The 27,030-nt window shown below is 39.9% G+C and overlaps 2 protein-coding genes across 2 annotated transcripts in view; one reads left to right on the top strand and one right to left on the bottom strand.

The window, feature by feature from the left end:
• fbxo25 (F-box protein 25) overlaps positions 1-5,932 on the top strand; it is a 38,639-nt gene extending 32,707 nt beyond the window's left edge. Inside the window, 3 exon segments of the mRNA XM_078213225.1 lie at positions 2,708-2,851; positions 4,719-4,745; positions 5,008-5,932. Of these exon segments, the coding sequence (XP_078069351.1) occupies positions 2,708-2,851; positions 4,719-4,745; positions 5,008-5,097 (261 nt within the window). The 3' untranslated portion in view covers positions 5,098-5,932.
• A 5,396-nt stretch (positions 5,933-11,328) lies between these two features.
• The window catches only part of LOC144493767 (testis development-related protein), a 64,495-nt gene continuing 48,793 nt past the window's right edge, over positions 11,329-27,030 (bottom strand). Inside the window, exon 4 of the mRNA XM_078213226.1 lies at positions 11,329-14,615. Coding sequence (XP_078069352.1) covers positions 14,285-14,615 — 331 coding nt within the window. The 3' untranslated portion in view covers positions 11,329-14,284. The remainder of the gene's footprint in view (positions 14,616-27,030) is intronic.

A 27,030-nucleotide genomic window follows, 5' to 3' on the forward strand; every position in this document is an offset into this window, starting at 1 on the left:
AGCAGAGAAGCTACGGCATCTCCTCCGGAGCCTTCAACATGTCATTGATGAAGACGAACATCTCGCCAAGGCCATCCCCACACCCCCACTTCTTGCCTTCAAACAACTGCACAACCTCAAACAGACCATTGTCCGCAGCAAACTACCCAGTCTTCAGGAGAACAGTGACCATGACACCACACAACCCTGCCACAGCAACCTCTGCAAGACGTGCCGGATCATCGACACATGCCATCATCTCACGTGAGAACACCATCCACCAGGTACACGGTACATACTCTTGCAATTCGGCCAACGTTGTCTACCTGATACGCTGCAAGAAAGGATGTCCCGAGGCATGGTACATTGGGGAAACTATGCAGACGCTGCGACAACGGATGAATGAACACCGCTCGACAATCACCAGGCAAGACTGTTCTCTTCCTGTTGGGGAGCACTTCAGCGGTCACGGGCATTCGGCCTCTGATATTCGGGTAAGCGTTCTCCAAGGCGGCCTTCGCGACACACGACAGCGCAGAGTCGCTGAGCAGAAACTGATAGCCAAGTTCCGCACACACGAGGACGGCCTCAACCGGGATATTGGGTTCATGTCACACTATCTGTAACCCCCACAGAGTTTCACTGGCTATCTTGTCTGGAGACAATACACATCTTTTTAGCCTGTCTTGATGCTCTCTCCACTCACATTGTTTTGTTTCTTAAAGACTTGATTAGTTGTAAGTATTCGCATTCCAACCATTATTCATGTAAATTGAGTCTGTGTCTTTATATGCTCTGTGAACAGAATTCCCACTCGCCTGAAGAAGGGGCTTGCAACTCCGAAAGCTTGTGTGGCTTTTGCTACCAAATAAACCTGTTGGACTTTAACCTGGTGTTGTTAAACTTCTTACTGTGTTTACCCCAGTCCAACGCCGGCATCTCCACATCATAATATTCCACCTCCAGCATCAAACTGACTCCCAAAAGTTGTATCAGTTATTAAGACTGCCTAAGACCTGTTAACACGTTCACAATAGCCATTCATATAGCTGTTCTTATTCAGGGTGTTGAATCATTGTGGCTGCTCACTAAAATAAGTCCTGTTCTACTTCCACATACTAATGAACTCGTACTCAGCAAGCATCTTAATTGAAAAAGGTGATACGAAAAGCCTAACACAGCTTTGTACTGTGGTTATTTTAGGTATTTAATAGTTGCACTCTCACTGTTGCAAGAAACTGGCTTGCCCACAGGAGGCAGAGAGTGGGTATAGATGGGTCTTTTTCTAAATGGAGGTCGGTCACCAGTGGTGTGCCCCAGGGATCTGTTCTGGGACCCTTGCTGTTTGTCATTTTCATAAATGACCTGGATGAGGAAGCGGAGGGATGGGTTGGTAAGTTTGCCGACGACACGAAGGTTGGTGGGGTTGTGGATAGTCTGGAGGGATGTCAGAAATTACAGGGGGACATAGATAGGATGCAAGACTGGGCGGAGAAGTGGCAGATGGACTTCAACCCAGATAAATGCATCGTGGTCCATTTTGGTAGGACAAATGGGATGAAGGAGTACAATATAAAGGGAAAGACTCTTAGTACGGTAGAGGATCAGAAGGACCTTGGGATCCGGGTCCATAGGACTCTGAAATCGGCCCCGCAGGTGGAGGAGGTGGTTAAGAAGGCGTATGGTGTGCTGGCCTTTATCAATCGAGGGATTGAGTTGAGGAGTCCGGGGATAATGATGCAGCTATAAAAGACTTGGAGTACTGTGCTCGGTTCTGGTCGCCTCACTATAGGAAGGATGTGGAAAAGATTGAAAGGGTGCAGAGGAGATTTACAAGGATGTTGCCTGGATTGAGTGGCATGCCTTATGAGGATAGGCTGAGGGAGCTCGGTCTTTTCTCCTTGAAGAGACGAAGGATGAGAGGAGACCTAATAGAGGTGTATAAGATGTTGAGAGGCATAGATCGGGTGGACTCTGAGGCTTTTTCCCAGGGTGGAAATGTCTGCTACGAGAGGACACAGGTTTAAGGTGCTGGGAGGTAGGTACAGGGGAGATGTTAGGGGTAAGTTTTTCACACAGAGGGTGGTGGGTGAGTGGAATCGGCTGCCGTCAGGGGTGGTGGAGGCGAACTCAATAGGGTCTTTTAAGAGACTCCTGGATGAGTACATGGAGCTTAATAGGATGGAGGGTTATAGGTAGGGATGTGTTCGGCACAACTTGTGGGCCGAAGGGCCTGTTTGTGCTGTAGTTTTTCTATGTTTCTAAACCTTCTATTCCAGGGTCCTTTTTTCAGGCTAGCCATTATCCCACTAACTTACTTTCTGTGGAAATGAAACCTTAAGCAATTTCCAGTAAAATGAAACTTGCAGCATGAACCTATGCACTGTCCCTTTTGTTGCTTCAAATTGACTGACAAGCCTGTTGTATGGCACTTTATCAAACGGCTTTTAGAAGTCCACCTACACCATTTCAGTTGCATTACCTTCAACATTCAAAAATTTACATAACATTGGCAAATTCCCCTTCCACTCTCCACCCCTTTCCATTTACTTGTACCCATACAAGCTACAAATTCATTTTAATATACTTTATTCCATTACTTGCATGAAAAGTAACAAAAATCATTTTATGGCCTTTCTCCTTCCATTAGATCTTCTGAATTAAGTTACCTAAGTGAAATGTTTTGAACATAAAGTTAGCCAAACTTTGCATCTGATGTCATTTGCAGTTCTGCAGGCACCTGATTCTGACCGAGAAGGGCTGTATTGACTGGAAACTAATGTATTTCACCCTACAAAAATATTGTCCAAAGAAGGAGCAATATGGAGATGCCCTGCAGTTTTGTCGCCATTGCAGTATTTTGTTCTGGAAGGTAATTTGTTGTTAGCACCAAATCCACCTGAAAATCATCTCGGTTTCTGGTGTTGTGATTGTATATTTTTTTTAAAACTCAAGCTATTTGCATTCATGTTCAATTTCTGATAGAAAAACCTCTTCATCTATCATTTTAAATGCCCCCAGCTAGTAAAAAGCAAAACATTATATGTATGTCAGACAGTGCGTAAGTGTTTTCTTCAGTGATGTGACTAAACCCCATAAATGTAGAAGGTATAGCAGAGATTTACTAGAATAATATAAAGAGAGAGGGATATTAGTTATGCAGAGAGATTGGAGAAATTGGACCTATTTTCCTTTGGAAGTGACCTAATGCAGGTATTCAAAATTGAGGGCTTTTGATAGAGCAAGTAGTGAAAGTAACTCCTCTGGCAAATTAGTAAGTAACCATGAATCATTGATTTTTTTTTTAAAGTTGCAAAAGCACAAGAGGGGAAATGAGACATTTCTTTGCACAAAAAGTTGTTAAAATTGGAAATAAACTGCCTGAAATGATGGTGAAACCCAATTACATAAGAACTTTTGGAAAGCAGTTAGTTATTTGATATTTTTGATTTGATTGGACAGTTCAAGTTTGGGCTTAAAATGTGATTTGCAGGGTTCTGGGAGAAAAGCAGAAGTGCAAGACTAATCTGGGCACCTCTTTCAAAGAATCAACACAGGCCTGATGGGCCAAATAGCTTTCTTCTCTGCTGTAAGATTCCTATTCCCTATAATATTACAGAACTATTGCTTGCATTACTATAAATTTATGGTCTTAGATTCAAAAGCTCAATAGTTAGAAGCACTATTATATAACAGTACATTGACATTCCCTACCAAGGTAGAACTGGACTAGAGGGAAGGTTTTCTATTACAACAAGAGCTGCATTGACCTTGCTGAAGTGGATGTGAAGTTTAAGTTCAATGGAATATATTTTAAATACTTTAAAATAAGATCTCATTTTGAAAATCTCCAAGGTGAAACATTTCAATATCAAGGTTTTAGTAATTGAATTTTTAAATCCCATTTCTGAATGAGTGAGTATTGCATTTTGCAATAATTCCAGACTGCAGTTTTTCTTTATTCCAGTTATTTGCTTAAATGTGTTGATCAAGTTGAAATGTTAACTTAGATACTTCTAGAATGTTTATTTTTGAAGCAAAGTATGTTATCAGCTACAACAACAATAGCACCTCTAACATAGTAAAACATGAAGATACTTCACAGGAGTATGTTAAGACCAGATTTGACACTCGCCAAAGAAGGAAAAATTAGGACAGGTCAAAGAGGTAGGTATAAATAAGCATTCTAATGGAGGAGAGAGAGAAAGAGGTGGGGATAATGCAGTGTTCTTTGTCAGGCTTTTACTATAAGCCATGGAAAGTTTGAAGCTTGCTGATTTTCCTGAAAGCCATTATGCTCACCACTATAACAGAAAGTGAATTTTCATTCCGTTCATGCTTTCCAATTATTGGATGAAAAATATGAAGCCCCAGTATTGTGCATCTACCTGTTGTGTACAATAAGAAATCTAGCATCTCCTATTCATTAAATTTGTTGTGAAATAGTTTCTCATTCTTCATAATTGTCCCCAAGCTATCTAGTGAGTTATTCCACAATCTTAAAACAAATAGCCAATAATATAATACATACTGTGTAAGTTAATTGTTTTATCATTCCATTAACCAATTAAGAGTAATATTACAGAACGGAAGAAGCTTTGTTTAGGAACGGTTCACTGGAAAGGGTAAACGGGTTGGAAAAATCCTTGCCTCTATTCTTTTAACTGTTCCTATTTATCCTTTTTCTTCCTTTTTCCTTCATGCTTACCCCTCCTGCTCCTTCTTCCTTGATCTCAAAGGACTACCATCTTGCTTTATTATTCAAGGTATTTTGAAACATTTACATCCTTGAATTTTAACTGCTTCAGTGAATTAGATAATGATTATAGCAATAAAAATTTTGATACCTCAATTCAACATAATATTAGGGGACAAGGGCTGGATTGTAAAACTGCTCATGGCTTCTTTCCATAAAGGTATACTATGTTTGAAGTCTTTGAGAAGTAACAAACAAATGAGTAGCAAGTCTTTAGATACTGTAATCAGTCACAAAAGTACTTAATTTTTAATTTTTTTCTTTTTCATTAGGATACAGGACATCCATGTACAGCCAACAATCCTGAAAGCTGCTCTACACCAGTGTCACCTCAGCACTTCATAGACCTTTTTAAGTTTTAAATGGAACTATTAATGCTTCAAAGATTTTATTTTAGATGACTCCTGTTTTTTTGCAGAGCACTTTACTGCTTTTCTCATTCTTGTGCAATTCATTTGTTCTTTAATTAGTTTTTAAATAAAAGGAACATATAAACATTGCCTAAAAAATCAGGGGAAAAAAATCATGTAGATTTGTGTTTCCATAGAATACAAAAACATTATAGCTCCTTCCAGATGTTTGCATGGAATTCATTCTTAGTTTAAAAGCTTCAATAATGTTACAACTTGTTAAGTTTAAATATTTTGCACATAATGGGTACATTCAGCTTGAAATATAATTTACTGAAATAATTGTTTTAGCACCTTTTTTTAGCAACATATTAAAATCTGCTGAGATTGATGCACAATTTATAATCTAGCATACCATCTTTTTAAAATACAAAGCACTTTGTTTTCTGTTTTTAAGCTGTATTTTGAACAGAACATTGACCCCTACAAAGCATTATGTATGATTGTTATACTTTAAGACGTCTCTACATGGATAGGATAAAACCATGTTATTGCTTTGAATTGTGATATTTAAGGTTTTTCAAAAATATATTGCAGATAATGTACATTATTTTATAAAATAATCATTCCAGCTGCCTGTGATGCTGGGCTAAGAGACTTGCTGAAAGCAAATGTTATATTGTTACAAGCTTGAAGTGCAAAATATACAATTGTTATTTAAAGTGGGGGAAATAAACTCCCACAGTATTAAAGCCGTAAGTTTTTTTGGTGTGAAAACAGTAACGTACTGCTTGGACTCTGTAAATATTTGGAAAATGAGGAGGAAATAAAAGACTATTTGGTCCCCAATTGTTTAATCTATCCATTGTGTATTACATACTGGAGATTGAAGTTGAGATGTGCTCTGCACAATAAGTACCAACCTTTGCTTTTTTTTGAAGTTTCAACTTTCTCTATATTGCTGTCCTGTATTTGCTGAGGTAGGGTTCCATTGGTACCAGCAGTTCCTCTGGCAACCTGCCCAAATTACTGTTCGCATGTGAGCCAAGATGGTGTCTGCAAGCAATCTGCCACAGAGGATACAATGGCTGAACCTGATCCTGTTTATATAGAGGTGCACAATCTAGTTAGAATTTTCTGAGTGTTTCTCATGTCTGCCTTAGTACCTATGGACAAACACACTTGCTCATTTATTTTAATTATTTTAGACTCTTTCCCCCCCCCCCCCCCCACACACACATCCCATTTAATCTGATCTACTAGGATTATAGTTGTTTAGGGGAACACATTACTTTTTTCATGAAATATACAAGCAATCAGGATGAACACAAGGTAGTTAATATACTGACTAAAACTCATTAGGATTCTTGTTTATTTTGTGTGTGCTCACTGAACTTTATATTGAAGGAATCACAGTAGATCATATCTTCTCCGACAGTTTTTGTAAAGAAAAATAATTTCCTCTGTATTTCTCATTGATTTCATTTTTCTTTGCTTATTTAAGGTTATACTTGTTTAGTCTATACTTATTAACCATAGCATGTTTGACTGTGCCGATAAAAGTACATCAAACACTGATGTTTTAAGTTTTCCCCTCCTTTTTATGAAATCATGATCTATTATAAGCTCTTGGTCAAAATCATTTTGCAAAAATACAAGAAACAGGAGGAGGAATAGGCCACGTGGCCCCTCCAGCTTGTTCTGCCATGGAGGAAGATTATGGTTGAATTTCTGCATCAACTACTTTCCTGTCCTATCCATCTTTTGGAATACAAAAATCTATTTTTTTTCAGGCCTATATATGCTCATTGAGCATTTGCAGGCTTCTGGAATACAAAATAAAGATTGATAACCCTTTTAATGAAGATATTTCTCCTTTTATTGCACTCCTAAATGATCAACCCCTTTATCTTGAGACTAACCTATAGTTCTAAACTCTCCAGCTAGAGGAAATGGCCTGTCGGCATATTAATCCTGTAAAACCTTTGAAAATTAATTAGAGGTGATAAACTACCTGACATATATAAAGAAAAATGTGCAGGCTATGTCCTGTCCACAAAGAGTAGGATAAATCCAACCCAAACAATTACTGCCCCACAAGTCGACACTCAAGCCATCTGCAAAGTGCTGGAATATGTCATTGTCAGAGCTATCTAGAGAGACCTCGGCAAACACAGCTCACTATTGCTCAGTCCACCAGAGTCACCTACAATCTTGGTGCAAACATGGACAAATGAGCTGAATTGAGTTGAGAATGAGTGCTTTTGACATCAAGCAGCATTTGACTGAGTTTGTCATCACATCAAGGTAAGATGAGAGAAATTTGGTAATACTAGCTCAATATCCTGGTCGTATATCTGAATCTGATGGTAGCTCAGTGGTTAACATTCAGTTTTCTGAATACATCAATTTAAAAAATGCAACAAACCCTGGAACACCAGGCTCATATTCTCCTATGTGTTGAAGTGCTACATTATCAATACAAAAATGTTAATCTGCAAATTGTTTCCAGGTAGTACCTAAATTATCCTATTGCAGAATTATTATAAGTTAGCATTTAAAAAGACGTATTGTTGCCTTTTAGCCCATAAATAACTACATGTCTATAAAACAATTCATTTAATTTTCTGTGGAGTAAAAGGCTTTTGCAATATGTTTTACTATGTATTTTTTATTCTGGTGACTCCAGTATCTTTGGCAATATCTTCCTATTTATGCTAAAAATGTCCTTTGCTTTGAAATCCATAATCTAATTTCATGTAGGAAACTATCAGTATTTTTTTTCTGTGTATATCAAATGCTAACTTACATTATAATATTGCAGAAGGCCAGCAGTGTACAACATTGATCACCCTAAGGAATGGTAAAATGCAAACTTAGCCCTAATGATTTATAATAGTGAATCTCACAACTTCCAGCAATTTGTGAACTGATAAACATGATATTAATAGATAATTTAACTTTCCTTAGCTGCATTGGATTCTCAATGATGTGGAGATGCCGGTGTTGGACTGGGGTAAACACAGTAAGAAGTCTAACAACACCAGGTTAAAGTCCAACAGGTTTATTTGGTAGCAAAAGCCACTAACTTTTGGAACAGGCTGTTCCTTCGTCAGGTGGGTGGGAGTTCTGATCACAAACAGGGCATAAAGACACAAACTCAATTTACATGAATAATGATTGGAATGTGAGTCTTTACAGCTAATCAAGTCTTAAAGGTACAGACAATGTGAGTGGAGGGAGCATTAAGCACAGGTTAAAGAGATGTGTATTGTCTCCAGACAGGACAGCTAGTGAGATTTTGCACATCCAGGCAAATTGTGGGGGGTGACAGATAGTGTGACATGAACCCAATATCCTGGTTGAGGCCGTCCTCGTGTGCGGAACCTAGCTACCAGTCTCTGCTCAGCGACTGTGCGCTGTCGTGTGGTGTGAAGGCCACCTTGGAGAACGCTTACCCGGAGATCAGAGGCTGAATGCCCGTGACCGCTGAAGTGCTCCCCAACAGGAACAGTCTTGCCTGGTGATTGTCGAGCAGTGTTCATTCATCCGTTGTCGTAGCGTCTGCATGGTTTCCCCAACCATGTTTCCGGGTAAGCGTTCTCCAAGGCGGCCTTCACGACAGTGATGGTGGCTAGTGCCTGCCAGTGATTTGAAGTATTAATCCTATGTAATTTTCAAGATCAGAGCATTTACATGTTGAATGATGGGACAAAAGTGGTGGAGCAGTGGTAAATTGCTGAAGTGGGTTCGTGGTGGAAAAATACTCTGGAAAATTCCTCTGACCCTTTAAGGTGATCAAAATCAGCCTAGATGATCACATAGACCTAGTTTTATCGATAGTCACTTCCCTTCTAAACAATTCAATCTTGGCTTCATTCATGGTCGGTGTAGGCTTGGAGGGCTGAAGGACCTGTTCCTGTGTAATTTTCTTTGAACTGGACTAGTTTTTTTGAAGGTGTTCAGAGAGTCACCTACAGCATCTTTTGGCAATGTGTTCCAGGAAACTGCTGGTCGAAGAACTATACCTAACTTCCAGTTACTTTGAAATAGAATGACGAATCTTTACCACACACTGTGGTTTAATGGCTCTCTAACTTTTCAATGTGTATCTTTCTCACAGGTCCCATGTGCATGTGCTCATTTACAAATCTAATTTCTCACATTAAAGTTCCTCAATCAACTATTTGCTACCAGAATAGATTTCTTTGATGCTTGCTTTCAACTGACACAATAACCCTATTGCATGACTAAGTTCACTTTAATGGAATGTGAGCATCACTGGCTGGGCCAGCATTTATTGTCCATCCCTAACTGCCCCTCATTTCAGAGGGCATTTGAAAGTCAATTACATTGCTGTATCTGGAGTCACATGTAGGTAAGAGCAGCAGATTTCCTTTCCTAAAGCAATGGTTTCATGGTCATTATTAGATTTTTAATTCCAGATTTTTATTGAATTCAAATTTCACCATCTTTCCCATGAAAGAAAACAAAAACGTGATGATCTGGAAGAAATGGAAAAAAAAGCCCAGACTGGTTTGGGGAAAATATCTGGAAAGTTAACCTCTGATCCATTTAGGTAATGGAAACTATTCCAGGAAATAAATCTGGCCCTAAATTCCTTCAAGTATTTATCTTATAAGATAAACCAGAAATAAACCTTGCTTGGAAAGTGGTTGTACAAGTTTTGCTTTAAAATGAAGAATGTGCTGGTTCCAGATGTAAGCAAGGAAGAATGTCTAGTATATTAACTTATCATTGCTGATGAGGTCATTGAACTTCTTTAGCAGTGCCCAACAATTCTACAAAGGGAGATGGGATTTCGTTCTACCTCCCTCCAGGTTACACAGGAGCATAAAAGATAGCAGCCGAAATAGGCCACATAACCCCAAGCACCCTCCCCCCAGCCTCTAATTGACTGCACCTCACATTGCCAGGAAATCCACAGTGGGGGTGCACTAGCAGTAGGACCAGAAGAGCCCACCATGAACAAGAGAATTCCAAGCAATATCGCACCTCGGTTCTAAATAGTCCCCCAATTGATGGGGTCACTATGCTTAAGTACAGCCTCTCTGCCGCTACCTGGTCAAGCCCTCAGAATTTTATACATTTCATTAAAATCACCTTTAATTCTTTCAAACACCAGAGAATAAAGGGCCACTAAATTTTTTTTCATAACATTACATTCTTAGAATAAATCTAGTGCACCTCTGTTGCGCACAACCTAAACCAACTATATTCCCTCAGAGAAGGAGAACAAAACTGTACACAATGCAGTTTGGGATTCTCAAAGCTCTATGTAACTGCAGCAAAATTTTCTTCCTCTGGCACTCCAGCCCCCTTGTAATAAAAATGATATTTTCTGCTGGTAAATTAACCTTGGAGCCCGTGCCTCTCAATTCAACTTCCTCTAATTTTACAAGAGATTTATCCCAGTCATTACTTCAGCACATACATAAATGGCACTTAGCCAGGAAACACCCCTCTACCACTCTAGGCAACTAGCTCCAAACCTTTACTCATTGCCACAAAAGTGGCACAAGCTGAGGAAGTCCAGTCATAGTATTTTAAATTCACCATCCTGCTTTTCTATTGATAACTTCAACAATTAATTATTTGTAAACTTTTGGAGTCTTACCTTTATTCATTGTATGTGCAGGTAACCTCTTTCAGCTCAGAAGAGAAATTTAGCATTGTGTATTTGAAGTTGTTAGATGTCGCATATTCCACAATTTTTGACCCACTTTGAATGTTAATTTTTTTAATTAAACACTGGCAGTAGATGTGCTATGTTGATCAGACAGAAGGATTGTATTTCACTCTGTCTTCTAGAAGCTTGTTTAGATGAATAACAATAAATTCTGTTTCCAATTGAGTGAAAAACAAAACTTTGTCTTCATAATATTTTATTCATGTGAAGCAGTATTGCCTGGCAAAAAGTATCAACGGGAAACAAAGTGCTACCTATTAATCAAGTTTCAAATTCAACTCCCAATATAAAATGTCTTCTGCTTTTATATATTTTAAATTTCACATCAAAATCAAGTAAGATGGACTACTGTGTAAAAAACAAGAACTCTAGTACTAAAATTATACCAAAAATGTTTAAATGGGAAACTCTCATTACAAAAGGTACATTTATAATAGAATTGTATTAAAAAGAAAAAGATCCTCCCACAATTAAAATTTAACAAGGTTAACATCCAAACTTTAGTTATATTCACAAATGCTAGCACAGGTTTTGCATAGTTGTATTTATTAATCAAGTCTGCCTTTGTTAAGTTTACAAATGAACAATACAGGGTATATAGTGTGTACTTCAGTAGTTTTGGTCTGGCAATTAGAAATATATTTTATTTGTTGTATTAAATACTTTGGCAGCATGGTTTGACATGTAAGCAAATGGAAAGTACAAGCTTGTTAGAAAATGAAACAATCTTCCTCCAGAAAAAAAAGATTCTACATATGAATATGATGATCCATCCTCAAGCTTGCACTACTTGATAGGGTAGCAAAAGAAAAATGACATTTCTAAAGAAGTGTATAATCACCCTGAGATGCGATTCAAATAACTTTATACAGCTGTTTCTGCCAACTATGCTTCACTGCAGAATGGCAAAACTGTGTGCTGAAGAAAAAAAATTAACTGCTATCATGCTGTTTTAACTAGAAGTTGGGTTAGGGCTCGTGCTTAAGCTGTCTGATCAGAGGCAACACCTAATGAATTACTCACATTGCCCTGGTGTGACTTTATTACATTCCTTTCCAAACCAGATTCATTGTACTTGGTTACTTAGGCTTTAATTGCAAGAACACTACTTCTAGCTAAGGAGCAATGAACCTTGAAATCTGACCATCTTGCATTATTTCACAAAGACCAAACATTTATTGGATAAATGTGAAGGTCACATTTCAAAGCGTGAAATGGAACATTAAAATATGTAGCATTCGATCAGTGCTTTTATTCATATTTTAAAATTTTGGCAAATATTTAATGAACATTTTTGTAACATATATGCCATTTATGCTTTTTTTTAAAAATGGAATTCATTTCAAATCTATTAGGCAACGAAAATGCTTTTTTGTGCCAGCAATTCTATTGAATTATCCTTGCCAACATTTTAGCAGTCAAGCAAAAACTGGTAAAATCCAGTTTGGAAAATCTACCACAATTTTTGAATTGTTGAAACAAAAAAAAAAGCAACCATCACCCATTGATCAAAAAGCCTAGTTTTTAGTTTTATTTGTTGATATTCATGTGAGGGGGGGGGGGGGGGGGGGGAGAGAATATGTGTTTTTTGTTGGGTTATGGTTCCATTTGTGTCAGGCAGACATGTAGTCAAAATGTCATTATAAGGCCAAGCCAACTTCAGGAGCAGTGTTGTCAGTACCACATACAAACATGTTGGAACAGAAGGAGGCAATTTAGTCTATTGAGCTGGTTCCATCATTCATTTAGATCGCAGCCGATCTGTACCTCAACCCAATGTTACCCACTTTGTGCGAAAGCTTGAAATACCTTAGCATAACAAAAATTTATCAATCTCAATTTGAACATTTTGATTGATAAAACTTGCACAGATCTTTGAAGAGGATGGGGGAAGGAATTTACAGAATTTTACCACCATTCATGTGAAAAAGTTTCCTCATTTCACTCAAACACCTTACTTCTAATTTCAAATCTGGTATGCAATTCCCACATAAAACAGAGATAACCATGATAAATTTAATAGTGAGGCAGCCCTTGATAACTTCCTAAAATGGTTGTTAGAACCCTTACTTACATGAACAAAATGATACCTTTTCAGTAGCTTATTATAGGAACTATTAATTTAGTCCAGTGTCTCTCCATTTATAATTCATTCACAATTTGCACTTACAAAGTGCATTTCTGAAGATGTTTTACAAAAGAATCAGGATACAGATTTTCAGTCTTTGAAATCTAGAAACGTCGATTTATAAAATCTGGCCCCAATCTAGAGGTGCTAAAATAACTTTAAAATGCTCGACTGCATAAAGGATCTAATTTTAGATTAGGATATGACGGGCAAAGTGGTCTTCGAAGAAAATCCTCCTCTGCACCTTCCCCATATTCACTGCATCAGTGCATTACTGGTATGTTGCTGTTCTCAGTGGAGATGTTAATTGCACTTCTACAATTAGCCCATGCCCCAAATTACAATTAAAGAAACAATTTAGCCAGAATTCCTATTCCTGATCCAGTCACTGGATGCTGCTCAAAGTGTGCGTATGTGGATGTCTGTGAGACTAGAGGATTGGACTGGTCTTGTAACAATCCTCATGATCAATAACCCATCCACATTGTTCATGTTCACACAATGGAATCGGATAAAGATACTATGACTGTATCCAAGCATGAATCAGAATCTTCATGTAAAAAGGAGAAAAGATGGTACAGTTATAAACTAAAGTATATAAAACAAACAGCATTGACCAGCTGTGTCAAGATCAATTGAAAATGAAGTGTTGGATCACCCTGAAGAATCTCAAAAGTGTTTGATGCATCTGGACATGGAGTCGCCCCTATAATGCTCATCAGAATTAAATAATGGGAGGCACATTTGGTCCAGAACAACACCCAATGCTGGTAAGATGCTGGTCTCTAAACAAATCCCAGCTTCAACAAACGTTCAAATTCAATGTACTAGATGGAGTTTTATCCCTTCTCACCCAGACTGGTAAAGCATCATACAGCAGAGCTAATGGAGGAACAAAAAAAGTTTTCCTTTCAGACAACTATTCAAAGGCAACATCACTTGTACCATTAGTATGTCACCCATTCCTCCTTTGCTTGGTGAAGAAGGGGCAGTGAGAATTTAAGTTAAAAAAGTGAGATAAAATATTAATAAATAGAATTACATTTAGGCACTCAGTTAAGCTGATGTCAAAACCGTCAAATAATGAATACTAATGGAGCAACTTAGTGGAAGGTCATCTAAAATGGAAAACATGTAATTACATTTATTGAAATAATTATGGCACAACAGAGAGAAATTAGCAATTCTGCTTCAATTGAAATATAGTGCTGACCAGGCACCGGTTTCTTCACTTGTACACAAAATCACACGCAAAATGAATTTTTTAAAAAAAGAGTGCACAGGAAGCATGACTACAAATACAGCAGTGAAGAATGGTGCAAACTGAATTGTGGACTAACATTAAGGCAGATAACTAAGTATCACTCGAGCTCCTCCCAGCAGTCAGTCAGATTTCCTTTGCTGCGTCTCCTCATTCCAGGCAGCTTTCCTGCTGTCATTATGCTCCACCTGGAGCCACTTGTGTTTGCTTCATTGTCCAGGCTAGTGTATTTGGAACTGCCACTGGTCTCACTCGTCCAGTCAGACCAGGCATTGGAATCAGTCAGACCAGGGTTCTCCACCATTACTTGTGGATCCCAACCCTCATCCTCAGTAGGGATCTTGCTGGCTGAATTCTGTTTGATTCCTAAACTGTCCCAGAAACTAGATTTCTTCTCCGTCTTCACTTCGTCTTTTAGTTTTACAGTGGTCCTGCAAGATACAAGGGGGCGAAAGATCACTGTGGTGATGCTTTCTGAATGATTGCATTTATAGTGTACAACTATTTCCATGATTTGACTTACTACTGTGTGGACAGTGGATGAATTATATTCCAATTTAATTCACAATATTTACTTTATTTTGCCGCAGTTACTATTACTGATGAAAAAATAATGGAATAAACAGTCATCCAGAGTTGCAAAATGATGTCTGGTCTTTTGAAATTAGTGCTAAATGGCTAATGGGCCAATGCTTGCAATTGCACATGGCCTGAAGACTCAGAATAGGAGACAACAAATTCTGTTCTAAGTTAGCCCATCTCAGCAACGACAATGGTAAAGGTGCTACAATTAGTATCATTGCCTCAAGGGTTTGCATTAATAAAACTTACATATACAATTCCTTAGGATATTTATTCCACATTAAAAAGAGGTGCTTTACAGTGACATGTGATTTAACTTGACGAGAGCCAAAGGAGGCAATCGGAAGAGGGTCCAAATGTTTGGTGAAAGAGCTGGTGTTTAAGGAATACCTTCAGAGTAGAGGGAAGGTGGAGACACAGAATTCTAGACGTGGGGTCTTGATGACAGACAGTATGGCTTCAAATGCAAAGTTGCAGGGAGGGAGGGATACACTGGAGGCCAGAATCGCAGTGGCGAATTTGAACATGGAGGAGGAGTGTGTGGGTTTGAGTGCAGGGGAAGAAGAGGGTTTAAATACCCACCAAAATGACAAAGTATCAGGAAGCCTGCTCCAAAACACTGACTTTCACATCAACGGCAGCCCGGTAAGCTGCTAGCACAGCAACCCTCTTGGGATTAGAGAGTGACCTATTAACATGATAATCAGCGATATTGGCAGATTCTTCAATTAAACATGTGATTTTCTGAGTTTTCTGAAGCTTGTCAGAGGATGCAAGGTGAAGACACGGCCGCAATGGAGGGGCTGAATCTCAGTGAATTATGAGAATAAATACTTAGTAATCACAACTGCTTCCTTACCTGCTAGGTACCTTTGCTGAGAGGGAAGTCTATACTATCACATCAGATGGATATTCATTATCTGCTTGAGACTGGATCTCAAATGAGGACTAAGATGGCTGGTAATAGTAGTAGCAGCTTGCTGCTCCCAGACCTGTAGCTGTACAGGAAAGTGGAGGGAGCAGCAAATGAGTGAATACACAGGAGGTCATACCTGGTTCAAAGAGTCTATAAGTTGAGGATTAGCTTCCCTGACACTGTCAAAAGAGAAACATATCAGGATCCTCTGGGTGTTACATCAGCTGGTGGCAAATGTATTTGCATCCTGCTTGTACATGACCTGCTGCCAACTGGAGCAGGTGGCTATGCTTCACCAGTGTTTGCCAAAGTTACCGTTGACCTCAACCTTTTTGCCTCTAGATCATTCCTGGGCTCTGCAAAGACAATTACAGGATCTTGATGGTGCCAAAATGTCTGATGGCTTGTTGCCAGTTACATTAACTTTGCCTGTCAGATGATGCCAGTCAGTATAAGCAGGCACTTGAGTTTGTATCTCTGGCTGGCTTTCCACAGGTAAAAGTGTCAGCAACTACTGTATGATAATCAGGGCACTCAGATCAACAGCAAGGGCTTCCACTCCATCAATGTGCAACTGGTCCAAAACCTCAGATCATGCTGTAACATTCCTGGGCAGCTACCCCATGACAAGCTTGACACCTAGAAACAGTTAACTATTGGCTGCTTGGAGGTGAGAAACAACCACTCAAGTATGGCAGCGACACAGTGGTTAGCACTGCTGCCTCTCAGCTCCAGGGACCCAGATTCTACTCCAGCTTCGAGTGACTGTGTGGAGTCTGCACGTTCTCCCCGTCTCTGCTTGGGTTGCCTCCGACTGTCCGAAAGATGTGCGGGTTAGGTGAATTGGCCATGCTAAATTGCCCATTAGTATCAGGGGGATTAGCAGGGTAAACACGTGGGGTTTTGGGGATAGGGCATGGATAGGATTGTCGTCGGTGCAGGCTTGATGGGCCCAATGGCCTCTTTCTGCACTGTAGGGATTCTATGATATCTCTGCGAAACCCGAGAAATAAGAGCCAAGAGCACCATAATCAATGCGCCCCACCACAACCAAATGTGTGACTGTGACTGAACAGGCTGTCATTCAGTCTGAAGATGCATTTCAGCAGATCTGGATATAGCCATCAATGTGCGCTACCCAGGTTTCCAGTACAGTTGTGATTTGCTGCTCTATGTACCATATAGCACAGCAACAAGATTTGGATGTTTAAGCAGGACAACCCCCAGAGCCTGCCTCTTCAAAAGATTCAAATGAAGTGGCTGTCTGGATGCCTTGATTATGGGGACTCATTTAGGTTCTACTAGCCACTTATCCTCAGCCTCCCTCTCAACCCCCCACCCCTCTCCCCCACCTCCCCACTCCCCCATGTCACCAACACAAAACAATCCTTTCCACTAACCAAATACAACTTTCACAGCACCTCCACTGGTAACCTTTAATTCATTTTCATCTCCTCAGACAAGATTAAATGGCTACTCACCAGCCAGCAAACAAAGAATGGGAAAGTGGTGCAAAAGAATAATGAAGGTAGGACTGAATTTTGTCTGTGTGCAGAGGCAGGCAAATAGCCATATGGAGTTTTTCTGGAGGAAATCCAATTTTCCTCTGTATCCCTGACCCCACACCATTTCCCTCCAGTCTTAATGCCTCATACATAAAATAGCTGCTCCCATGGAGGGTCCACTTGCCCATTTAAATGGGGGGGGGGGGCAAAATAAATAGTTATTCGGATTTCCACGCACACGTTAATTTAGTCTGGTGGCACAGATTTATGGTAACCCATTAAAAGCATGCCAGGTGTAGGCATCCACATTCCTAGAGTAGAGAATTACACGATAATCTATCACCAAAGCATTATACTTCCATCTCAGCCACACCAGTTCTGCATCTGAAACTGTGGGAGCGGCTCTTTAAAAGGGGGCAATCTCCGAGGGCCACCTGATCGGGCCGGACCCTCTGGCAAGGCTGCATGGGAAGCCGAGCCAATCAGATGCAAGAGTGTGGGTAAGGGAGGAACCAGGGAGGAGAGCAGAGTAGATGTATATGGAGTTCTGTCAAACCCTTACGAGTCACCTTCAAAGTTACTACATTGGAGACAAGGCAAAACTTTTCTTAGTCATTGGGGGATCAGTGTGCAGCTAGAGAGGGGGAGGAGAGTTGAGCATCAGAATCAAGAAACAAGGTACATACACATGTAAAAATTATTGGAAAGATTGAGCCATTTGACCCAGAAGTGGAAAACTGGGCACAGTATATTGAAAGGATGCATTACTTCTGTGTAGCAAGAGGTGACAGCAGAGGAAAATTGAAAAGTGTTTCTCCTCGGTCTCTGACACACAAACATGCAGCTTAGTGCGGAGTCTAGCATCGTCTGATGCTCCATACACAAAGTCTTTTGACCAGATAGTCTAATTGGTCAAAAATCATTTTAACCCCTGACCCTCAATCATTATGCTGAAGTACAAATTTCTTTCGGGAGCCAAGGGAGACTATCTCTGGTTTCGTGGCCAGAGAGGATTAGCAGAGCAATGCGAATTCTGCTCTGCTTTAGGAGACAATTTGGATTGTGGAATAAACAGCCTTATAATACAGATATTGTTACTGGCCAAGACCAAAATCCCTTTAGAAAAAGCTGTGGAGTTGACCCAACTAAACACACTGAGAAAGGCATAAGTGAGTTACAGGACATGCCTAATGAGGGGAACAATTTGTGGAGACAGTGGATAGTCAGGGTCCTTCATCCAGCATCAATTACTCAGGGGCATGGGGGGGGGGGGGGGGGGCGTAAGAGTTTAAAAGAGATGTAAGGGGCACGTTTTTCCCCCACACAGAGGGTGGTGAATGCCTGGAACGCACTGCCAGAGGAAGAGGTGGTAGAAGCAGATTCTATAACAATGCTCAAGAGGCATCTGGATAGATTCATGAATAGGCTGCTGGGATAGAGGGATATGGACCACGTAGAGGCAAGTAAATTAGATTAGAGGCATCTTTGTCGGCCTAGGCTTGGTGGGCCAAAGGTGTTCCTATGCTGTACTGTTCTTTGTATTTAACAATGTTCCTTTTTTCCATTCATAGGTGAACTCAGGAGTGGTGGTTTGGGGGGGGTGGGTGGCCCTTTAAGGGGATGATTGGGCCAGACCCTATCGATATGCAGACTGGGAAGCCAAGCCAATTGGGTGCAAGGGCACAACCTGGGTCTTGGAGGAACCTCATTTGGAGCCAGGAGGAGGGGGAGGGAGAGGTATGTATACAGTTCTGTCGGACTCATGTTTGTGCATATATAAAACTGTTGATTATAAACCCTTTACAACTAACTTGAAGCCACAAGTTGCCTTCAAAGTCATTATACTATTATTGAAGCTTTTGTAACCTCAAATGTCCTCTTTGAGCCATCTCGAAACTGGTCACTGTACTTCAGCCAATGTACTCCAAATCTTCACTGGAGGAGCAAGTGGAGGAAGCAAACTGCTCCATGAAAGTTGTGTCAAGTTAGCACTCCTGCAGGTATCCGTTTTAGCACCTCCAAGCAAGTTCAAATTACAGTAATAAGAAATTAGGACCAAAATTACTTGCTAAAATCAGTTCTTTTTTTAAGTCCATCTTATTTAGCACTTGCTTTTATACTCTAACCAAACTAACTCCCTATTTGAATAATTAGCTGGGACTAAACTATTCTTTCCAGTCACAGTTGATTTTGCTGACAGTTTTGAACAATCATTTATGCCCGCATAACATCTTTGGGGTTAAATCAAAAATTGATGGAGTCAGTGGAAGCTACACTGCATGGCATGCCAAAAAGATGTCAATTATATTGTCGAGAAGACATTATTATGCTGTTATGCTAAGTCTCTGAACTGTATAAACTCCAGGACTGATTTTAATCCTGAAGCAATAATTATAGACTAAATGCCAAATTTTAACACAAAAAGCAGTTCGATAAGGGGCCTGATGGGATGTATAGTTAAATGGGGTTTTGTGGATGGGGATTGCACATCAAGAATCACGAAGGTCCAAATACATACATTCTTTGTCAAGATTCCTAAAGGTAATAAACTTCAGAGGAGCCTTCATACTAGCCATAGCACAAGCTGCAAAGATTGCGTTGCCAAAGACATTATTATTTGCAAGTCACGTCTTAACACCAATCAAATAAACTGGAGGATTACACCATGAGGCAGCCTGGAAAAAGACCATTAGAAAATAATTGGGATTCATAGTGAGCAGGCATGGAATGGATAGACTAAAATGCAATAAACTATCCACTGCTTGGTCATTAGTATGCCTCAAGATCATGCATCATATAAAGTAATTGTTCATTTACTTCCTAAGTCACTTGACAGTAGAGATATTGCAGCATTTACAATAATAATGCAACCAACACTCACCTCCAACTGGTGCACCATCAGATAAAACAGTGGAAGATCAGTTTTGTAAGCAGAATGAAACTAAGGGTGAATGCATACTGCAATTTTAGAATTAATGTGAAGCAAGTTGAATTGCAGAGAGCAAATGCACCCCAAGAAACAACTCTTCATAGAAACTGAGTGTCTTGCAAGTACCGTCTTCTCAAAATATCATTAACTGAATTTGATCTAACAAAGACTTATGTTTCAACATAATTCATTGTACAAGGCAAATCAAGGGCCAGTAATACCTCAGATCCAACCTTTCTGCCCTCGTTTCCAGGCAGCTGAAATGCTAGGTGGATTAAATAATCAATCTCATCCGCCCCTCCCAGTGTGCCATTCCCTGTGGCAGCATCACCTACAGCTCAAGGTTTTGTTTGCATTAGTATCACCGAGTGTAGAGGAAAGGCATTAAAAAGGACAGCAGTCCTCACAGGCTGCCCATGTGGAATTCAGAGCCAGAATTGTCATTACTTACTGTGCTCAATGGGGTCTCCTGAAGGGACCTAAAAAGCAGATGAGCATTGGGAATAATAAATGTTTGCTTTGAAATGTTGGGTGAAAAGTTGTGTTATTTTCAGTGGAAATTATAATCTCTCATGCAAAGGGGATATTAAGTCCTGAAATAGCATTTAGCAGAGTAAAAATAAACCGCTTTTTGCTCAGCAGTTTGAAAGAATGTCACAAAGAATGTTGGGGGTGATTTTCCCAGGATATTTTTAGGCTCCAATGAGCTTCTGAGGTATCTTCAGCTGAAACATCAGTTTAGCCCATGCTTTAGCACAGAAAGCCAACTTGATCAACGAGTGGGCACTCACGGCAGGATTGTTATCGTGCTGACTGCCAACCAAGTTGCCTGTGAGCATTCATTGCCAAGGCTGCACTGCATTTTGGTGGCTAGTGCTTGACCTCATGGCTCTCCCAGTTCTGACGAAGCATCATCTAGACTTGAAATGTTGGCTCTATTCTCACTCCACAGATGCTGTCAGACTTGCTGAGTTTATTCAGCAGGTTTTTATTTCAGTTGATTAATGTGCTGCTCATAATTAGTATGTTGCTACCTTTTGTGAAACTTCACACTCAGCTGGAAATGGTTTTTCAAAGTAAAACGAGCAACACTTCAGTATTACCAACTTTGACTTTCCCCACCTTAGTTAGCAATTTCTTTGTTTCTTTAGCTTTCTCACTTACTGAATGTACTATGCTGCGTTTGGACAATTCTAAAGGCAGCGGTTAGCTGAGGTTCACCCCTAAAAAAATAGGCACTTGGCAACTTTAACATCTTACATCTAAACCCTTTCCATCAGGAGTCCACAGACAGAAATCAAACAGAAATTTTGGATGATCGTTTTCCCAATCACATTTGAGTGCACCTACCATGATCCTGGCTGGAATTGCAGCCACCTTTAGACAATCCAGATTTGGAACTTGGGAGACTTTGGGGTTGTTGCTCATTTTCACGTTACATGGTGTGTAGCAAGTCCCAAGTTGCCTCTTTTTAAGTTGTTTCACGTTAACATTGGTCAGCTAATGGGCCCCAAACTCACATTTAAGTGTCAGGAGTTTCATTTTAACATTTAACACTGAGTATGAGGTAGGATTGCATGATCTGGTGGGCACCATTTTAAAAAATTAATTCATGGGATATTCATGACAGCATTTATTGCCCATCCCCAATGGCTCTTGAATTGAAATGCTTGCCATTTCAGAGCACATTGACTCTTCACAGTCACTGGTGACCCTCCAGCGTGTAGCTCACCTATGCAGCCCAAGGTCCTCTTGCTCCAAAGCTGCCCTCTTACTGTTTATCTCCCAAGCCTTCACTCACAGTGAAGATATGGGCGGTGGAAGTGGGGGAGGTGGGGAGCGGGAGGTTTGACAAGCACAATTAGTCTGTGACTAGGAGGGTTTGTGAGCAGCAGGGGTCACGAGTCAATGAGCAGGGATCACAATTGGCGGGGAACGGCTGAGGCAGAGAGCTGCAATAAGACATGGTATATTTTTATTTTATTTTATTTTACAAGTTATTTCATTTACAAAGAATTTAGCAATGTAGAGAGACTTCAACAGGCATGGTAAAACGTTTTGATGCTTTTTTTTCCAGGTGAGAAAGGTCCTACGGAACCCAACTAAAAGTTTTTACATTGGTTGTAATGGGAAAATCTACTTCATGTAACATTGTTTCAGTTAGAGTTGCACTTCTCAGGAACTCAATGACAATGTTAAGCAAGCACTTACTGTTATCTAATTGCAAGGGGCCTGGATGTCCTGGTGCATGAATCACAAAAGGTTGAAATGCAGGTAGTTAGGAAAGCTAATAGAATGTTATTGTTTATTGCAAGGGGAACTGAATTATGATTTAATTATACAGACCACATCTGGAGTACTGTGGACAGTGTTAGTCACCTTACTGAAGAAAGGATGCAAATATATTAGGAAAGTTCAGGGGTGGTTTACTAAGGGAAGATTGGGTATGCTAGGCTCGTATCCACTGGATTTAAGAGTAAGAGGAGGCTTAATTGAAAATAAGATCCTGAGTGTCCTTGACAGGGTGAACAGGGAGAGGATGTTTCCTCTTGTGGGGAAAACTAGAACTAGGGGGTCACTGTTTGAAAATAAGGGATCATCCTTTTAAGACAGAGACGAGGAGCAATTCTCTCAGAGTATAGAGTCTCCAGAACTCCCTTCCTCAATAGGGAGTGGAATGGAGGCTTTTGAGTATTTTCAAGGCAGAGGTAGATAGATTCTTCATAAAAGGGGTAAAAGTTTATCAGGGTAGGTAGGAGGTTATAATCAGATCAGCCTGATCTTATTGATTAGTGGAGCAAGTCCAAAGGGCCGAATGGCCTACTTCTGCTCCTCGTATGTTCATATGAGCCATGGAAGAAGCCGATCATTAAGAGTTATTAACAATAAGAAAAGGTGCGAGAACAGCCAATTTTTTGCAGTCTAAAAAACATAAAACAATCTTTGTAAGAGATGAGGTGTCAAGCCTTACTAGAAACAAGAACAAAAACTACTGCAGAAGAATTAAAATTGTTCAACTTTCAACATTATTTTGTCTATGTCCAAATTGTGTGTGGGTTACAGATTATGCAAGGAACTGAACCGAAAAGTAAATCTGACACAAATGGGTTGAACAGATACTGCAAATACTAGAACAGCTTGTCAAAAGCTATGCTTTTTAAACTGTGGTAAACCAAAACATTATAAAACTAAATGTGCACAGTCACGAGGCAAGCATACTATGAGCAGGACAATAGTACACATTACATTCAGAGTTTTCCTGAGCCAATTATAATAAGCTGAATGAGCACAATAAAGAAAGAGATGGCCTCCAAACTAGGGGACACTGCCGGTGTGTGTCATGTATTGGTCGTCATTCAAAACCAAATGGCTGGAGTGATAACTGATGGGTCCACAAGAAGTTCAAACAAATTATAGAAAGGTTCTGTTGACAGATTAACATAATCATGAATATTGGCCAGGAAGTTGCAGATTCAATTCCTGATTGCTTGGCAGCCACAATTCAACGGTGTGAAAATTTACCTCAGAAAATTTACCTAGGAAGAGGTGCTGAAGGACATCAGATAGGATTCTTGCTCCTGAAATCAAACCAGTAACTCTTAGAAAGTCTGCACGTCAACTTTGATGGAGAATGGGATGACTTTAGCAACACTTTAGCTTTTTAACTATCATTATCCAGACTCAATTGCAGAGGGTCACTGCTGCAACAAGGTATCAAAGACAATGGAGCATACAAAGCTGCATCCCAGCATAAAGTTCTAAACCTCAAGAGGAGTGAAGGCAACTGGAGGCAAACAAACCAATGCTCGCACTAGAATAAGAGTATTTAGGGAAACACAAACTTCCTATTGATACAATTTGTATTAAGAGTTGTCTGTGCTGTTACAGGAGTAATGCTAGATATAGGTGTTGAGGGTTGGTAACTAGGCAGTCTTGAATTGGGCAGTTATGATTTTAGATGGTCAGCTGATTTGTTCCTCTTCATGATCCACATAATTTAAGGATTTCTGCAACTTCATTAGCGTCAAGCGTTAAGAAACTAGGCATGCGTAAGGGAAACATCGGCAAGGTGATTCCCTCTCCATATATATCGTCATTATTAATGATCTTGCCAGAGCTCAATAAATCCATACAGATTGAGTATCTTTTATCTGTTAATCTGAAAACCAAACACATCTAATCCGACCTCTTGTTTTAACTTCATCGACTTTTAGCGTGGCAAGTCTATGACCAGAGCAAACACTAACCTCGCCGACTGCACCCGACCTTTAGCGCAGGAAGTGTAGTTGTTTGTCTGCACTATTTACTTTGCAAATCCCTCTACTACAAACAAGACTCCAGATGGTGCTGAGTGGGAAATTATGGGTACTCTACATTTATTATTCAGAGGTGCATCTTATTTTTCAAGCCATTTTATTTACTTTGGATTTTTGACAACTTATAGACTTCTGTCACTGTAAAGTAGGAAGTTTAACAACACCAGGTTAAAGTCCAACAGGTTTATTTGGTAGCAAAAGCTTTTGCTACCAAATAAACCTGTTGGACTTTAACCTGGTGTTGTTAAACTTCTTACTGTGTTCACCCCAGTCCAACGCCAGCATCTCCACATCATGACTGTAAAGTAGGCCTAGGCCCAGATACGATATCTGAAAATCAAAACTATCTGAAATCCAAAATGCAATCGGCCCCGAGGATTTCGGATAAAGGACAGTCGACCTGCATTTGGTAGGGATTACTGCCAGAAATGGGAATTAACTTCTAAATGGCACAAAACTCAGCATTGTAACAGAGCTTTTTTTGGACTATTTGTGCATTATTATTTTGATGTCTTTACTACCAAGATGAAACTGGAAATACAAATAAAATAAGCCAACAGTTAAATGATGCAGAAGTTGATGCTAAAAGCTCAGTATGGTCTTTGTTAAAAGGGTAATGGGAAAACTACACAACCTTCATCAGACAGTCATCGAGTGATCCAACATAAGTAGGAATTAAAAGACAAACTGAGCAGATGGGAGATTAAGACATCTGCATCGGTAACAGCTATATATACAAGAAACAACTTCCAAATGACAGGGCTGATGGTGAGTACTCACTAACAAAAGCTTCTCAAAAATTTCCACCCACTCTTCTGAATTGTTGTTTCTGCATGAATACTACATTGTACATGCTTCTCATCAAGCCTTGAGGCAGAACACAAGGGAACAAGACATTACATGAGCACATACTCCATCTGCTTCAATGCTCAGAAAGTTCAACCAATAAGAGAGGAAGAGATTATTACAGCTCCAAGATCAACAACAATCAACATATATCTGGATTTAACTGATCTCCAGAGAAAATGGCTTGGTTGATAAATGTGAAATAAATCCAGGTTCAATGCCATACAATACAATAGAACTTTAATCACTCACCATAATGATGGTGTTATCCCACACTTTAGTAGATGAAGGAAACCAGTAGTTAATCAAGAGCCCCCACATTGCACTGTTAATTGATAATTGCTTCAATACTTTAATGCTCTGCCTCTTCTCATCTGCTTGGCCCAGTTGTCTTTGGTGGGAAACTCCATTGGGTTTTCTGGCAACAATCAACTGCCATTAGAACAGCTGAACTGTTCACTTACAAAATCCATTCACAGTAGTACCCAACTTCAGCCACCACACCTGGGAGAGCCGACCAAAAACTCTACCTTCCTCACAGGGATCCTCGATTGCAGTGGGGAATGCTTGTCGAGTCAGAAGGCTGTGGATTCAAGTTTCTCTCCATGAATTGAGTGCAAAAATCTAAGCTGATCCAGTGCAATACTGAGGGAGTGCTGCACTGCCAGAGGTGCTGCTTTACAGATGGGACTTTCTAGGTCCCGTCTGCCCTCCCTGGTGGCTGTAAATGATCCTACGGCACTATATTGAAGACAACCAGGGGACTCATCCTCTGTGTACTAGCCATTAGTTATCAAGCAACAATCACAAAACCAATTATCTAGCCATTTTCACATTGTTCTTTGTCGGAGTTTACTGTTCACAAATTGGCTACCGTATTTCCTATATTACAACAGTGATGACACTTAGAGGAAAAAAAACACTTCATTGGATTGTAAAGCACTTGGTGGTCATAAAAGACACACTGTAAACATAAGCCTTTACTTCTTTCCTACTATCAGCAGTCTGGACAGTTTTGATCACGGCTGAACTGTAGATTTAAAATAGAAAGCCCTCTTGCTTTCGTGCACGTCTTTGCCAGTGAAGATCAGGAACATTCACTGCTCAGAGGCAATCACACAACTCAAAGCACCATTTCTGTTTCCATCAAGTTGCCTCTTATTCTAAACTCCAGCAGATACAAACCTAGCTTCTCCAACCTTTCCTCACAAGACAAGCCACCTATTCCAGGTATTAGTCTAGTAAACTGTCTCAAATGCTTCCTTCCTAAAATAAGGCGATCAATACTGTACACAGTACCCCAGATGCATTTGTCCCTAATGCTCTATAACTGAAGCAAAACCTCCCTACTTTAGTATTCAATTCCTCTCGCAATAAACAATAACATTCTATTAGCTTTCTTAATTACTTGCTGTATCTGTAAACTAGCTATTTTACAATTCGTGCACTAAGACTCCCAAATCCCTCTGCACCTCAAAGTTCTGCAATCTCTCGCCACTTAGATAATATGCTTCTCTATTATTCTTGCCAAAACGAACAACTTCACATATTATACTCCCATTTGCCAGATCTTTGCCCACTCACTTAGCCTGCATATGTCCTTTTCACAAATTACTTTCCTACTTACCCTTGTGTCATCCGAAATTTGGCAAACATCAAATCCATCCCTTCATCCAAATCATTCATATAAATTTTAAATAGTTGAGGTCTGAGCACTGAGCCCTGTGACACAACACTCATTACACCTTGCCA

This window comes from Mustelus asterias, chromosome 5 (genome assembly GCF_964213995.1).
Source record: "Mustelus asterias chromosome 5, sMusAst1.hap1.1, whole genome shotgun sequence".
In the NCBI taxonomy this organism is placed as follows: domain Eukaryota; kingdom Metazoa; phylum Chordata; class Chondrichthyes; order Carcharhiniformes; family Triakidae; genus Mustelus; species Mustelus asterias.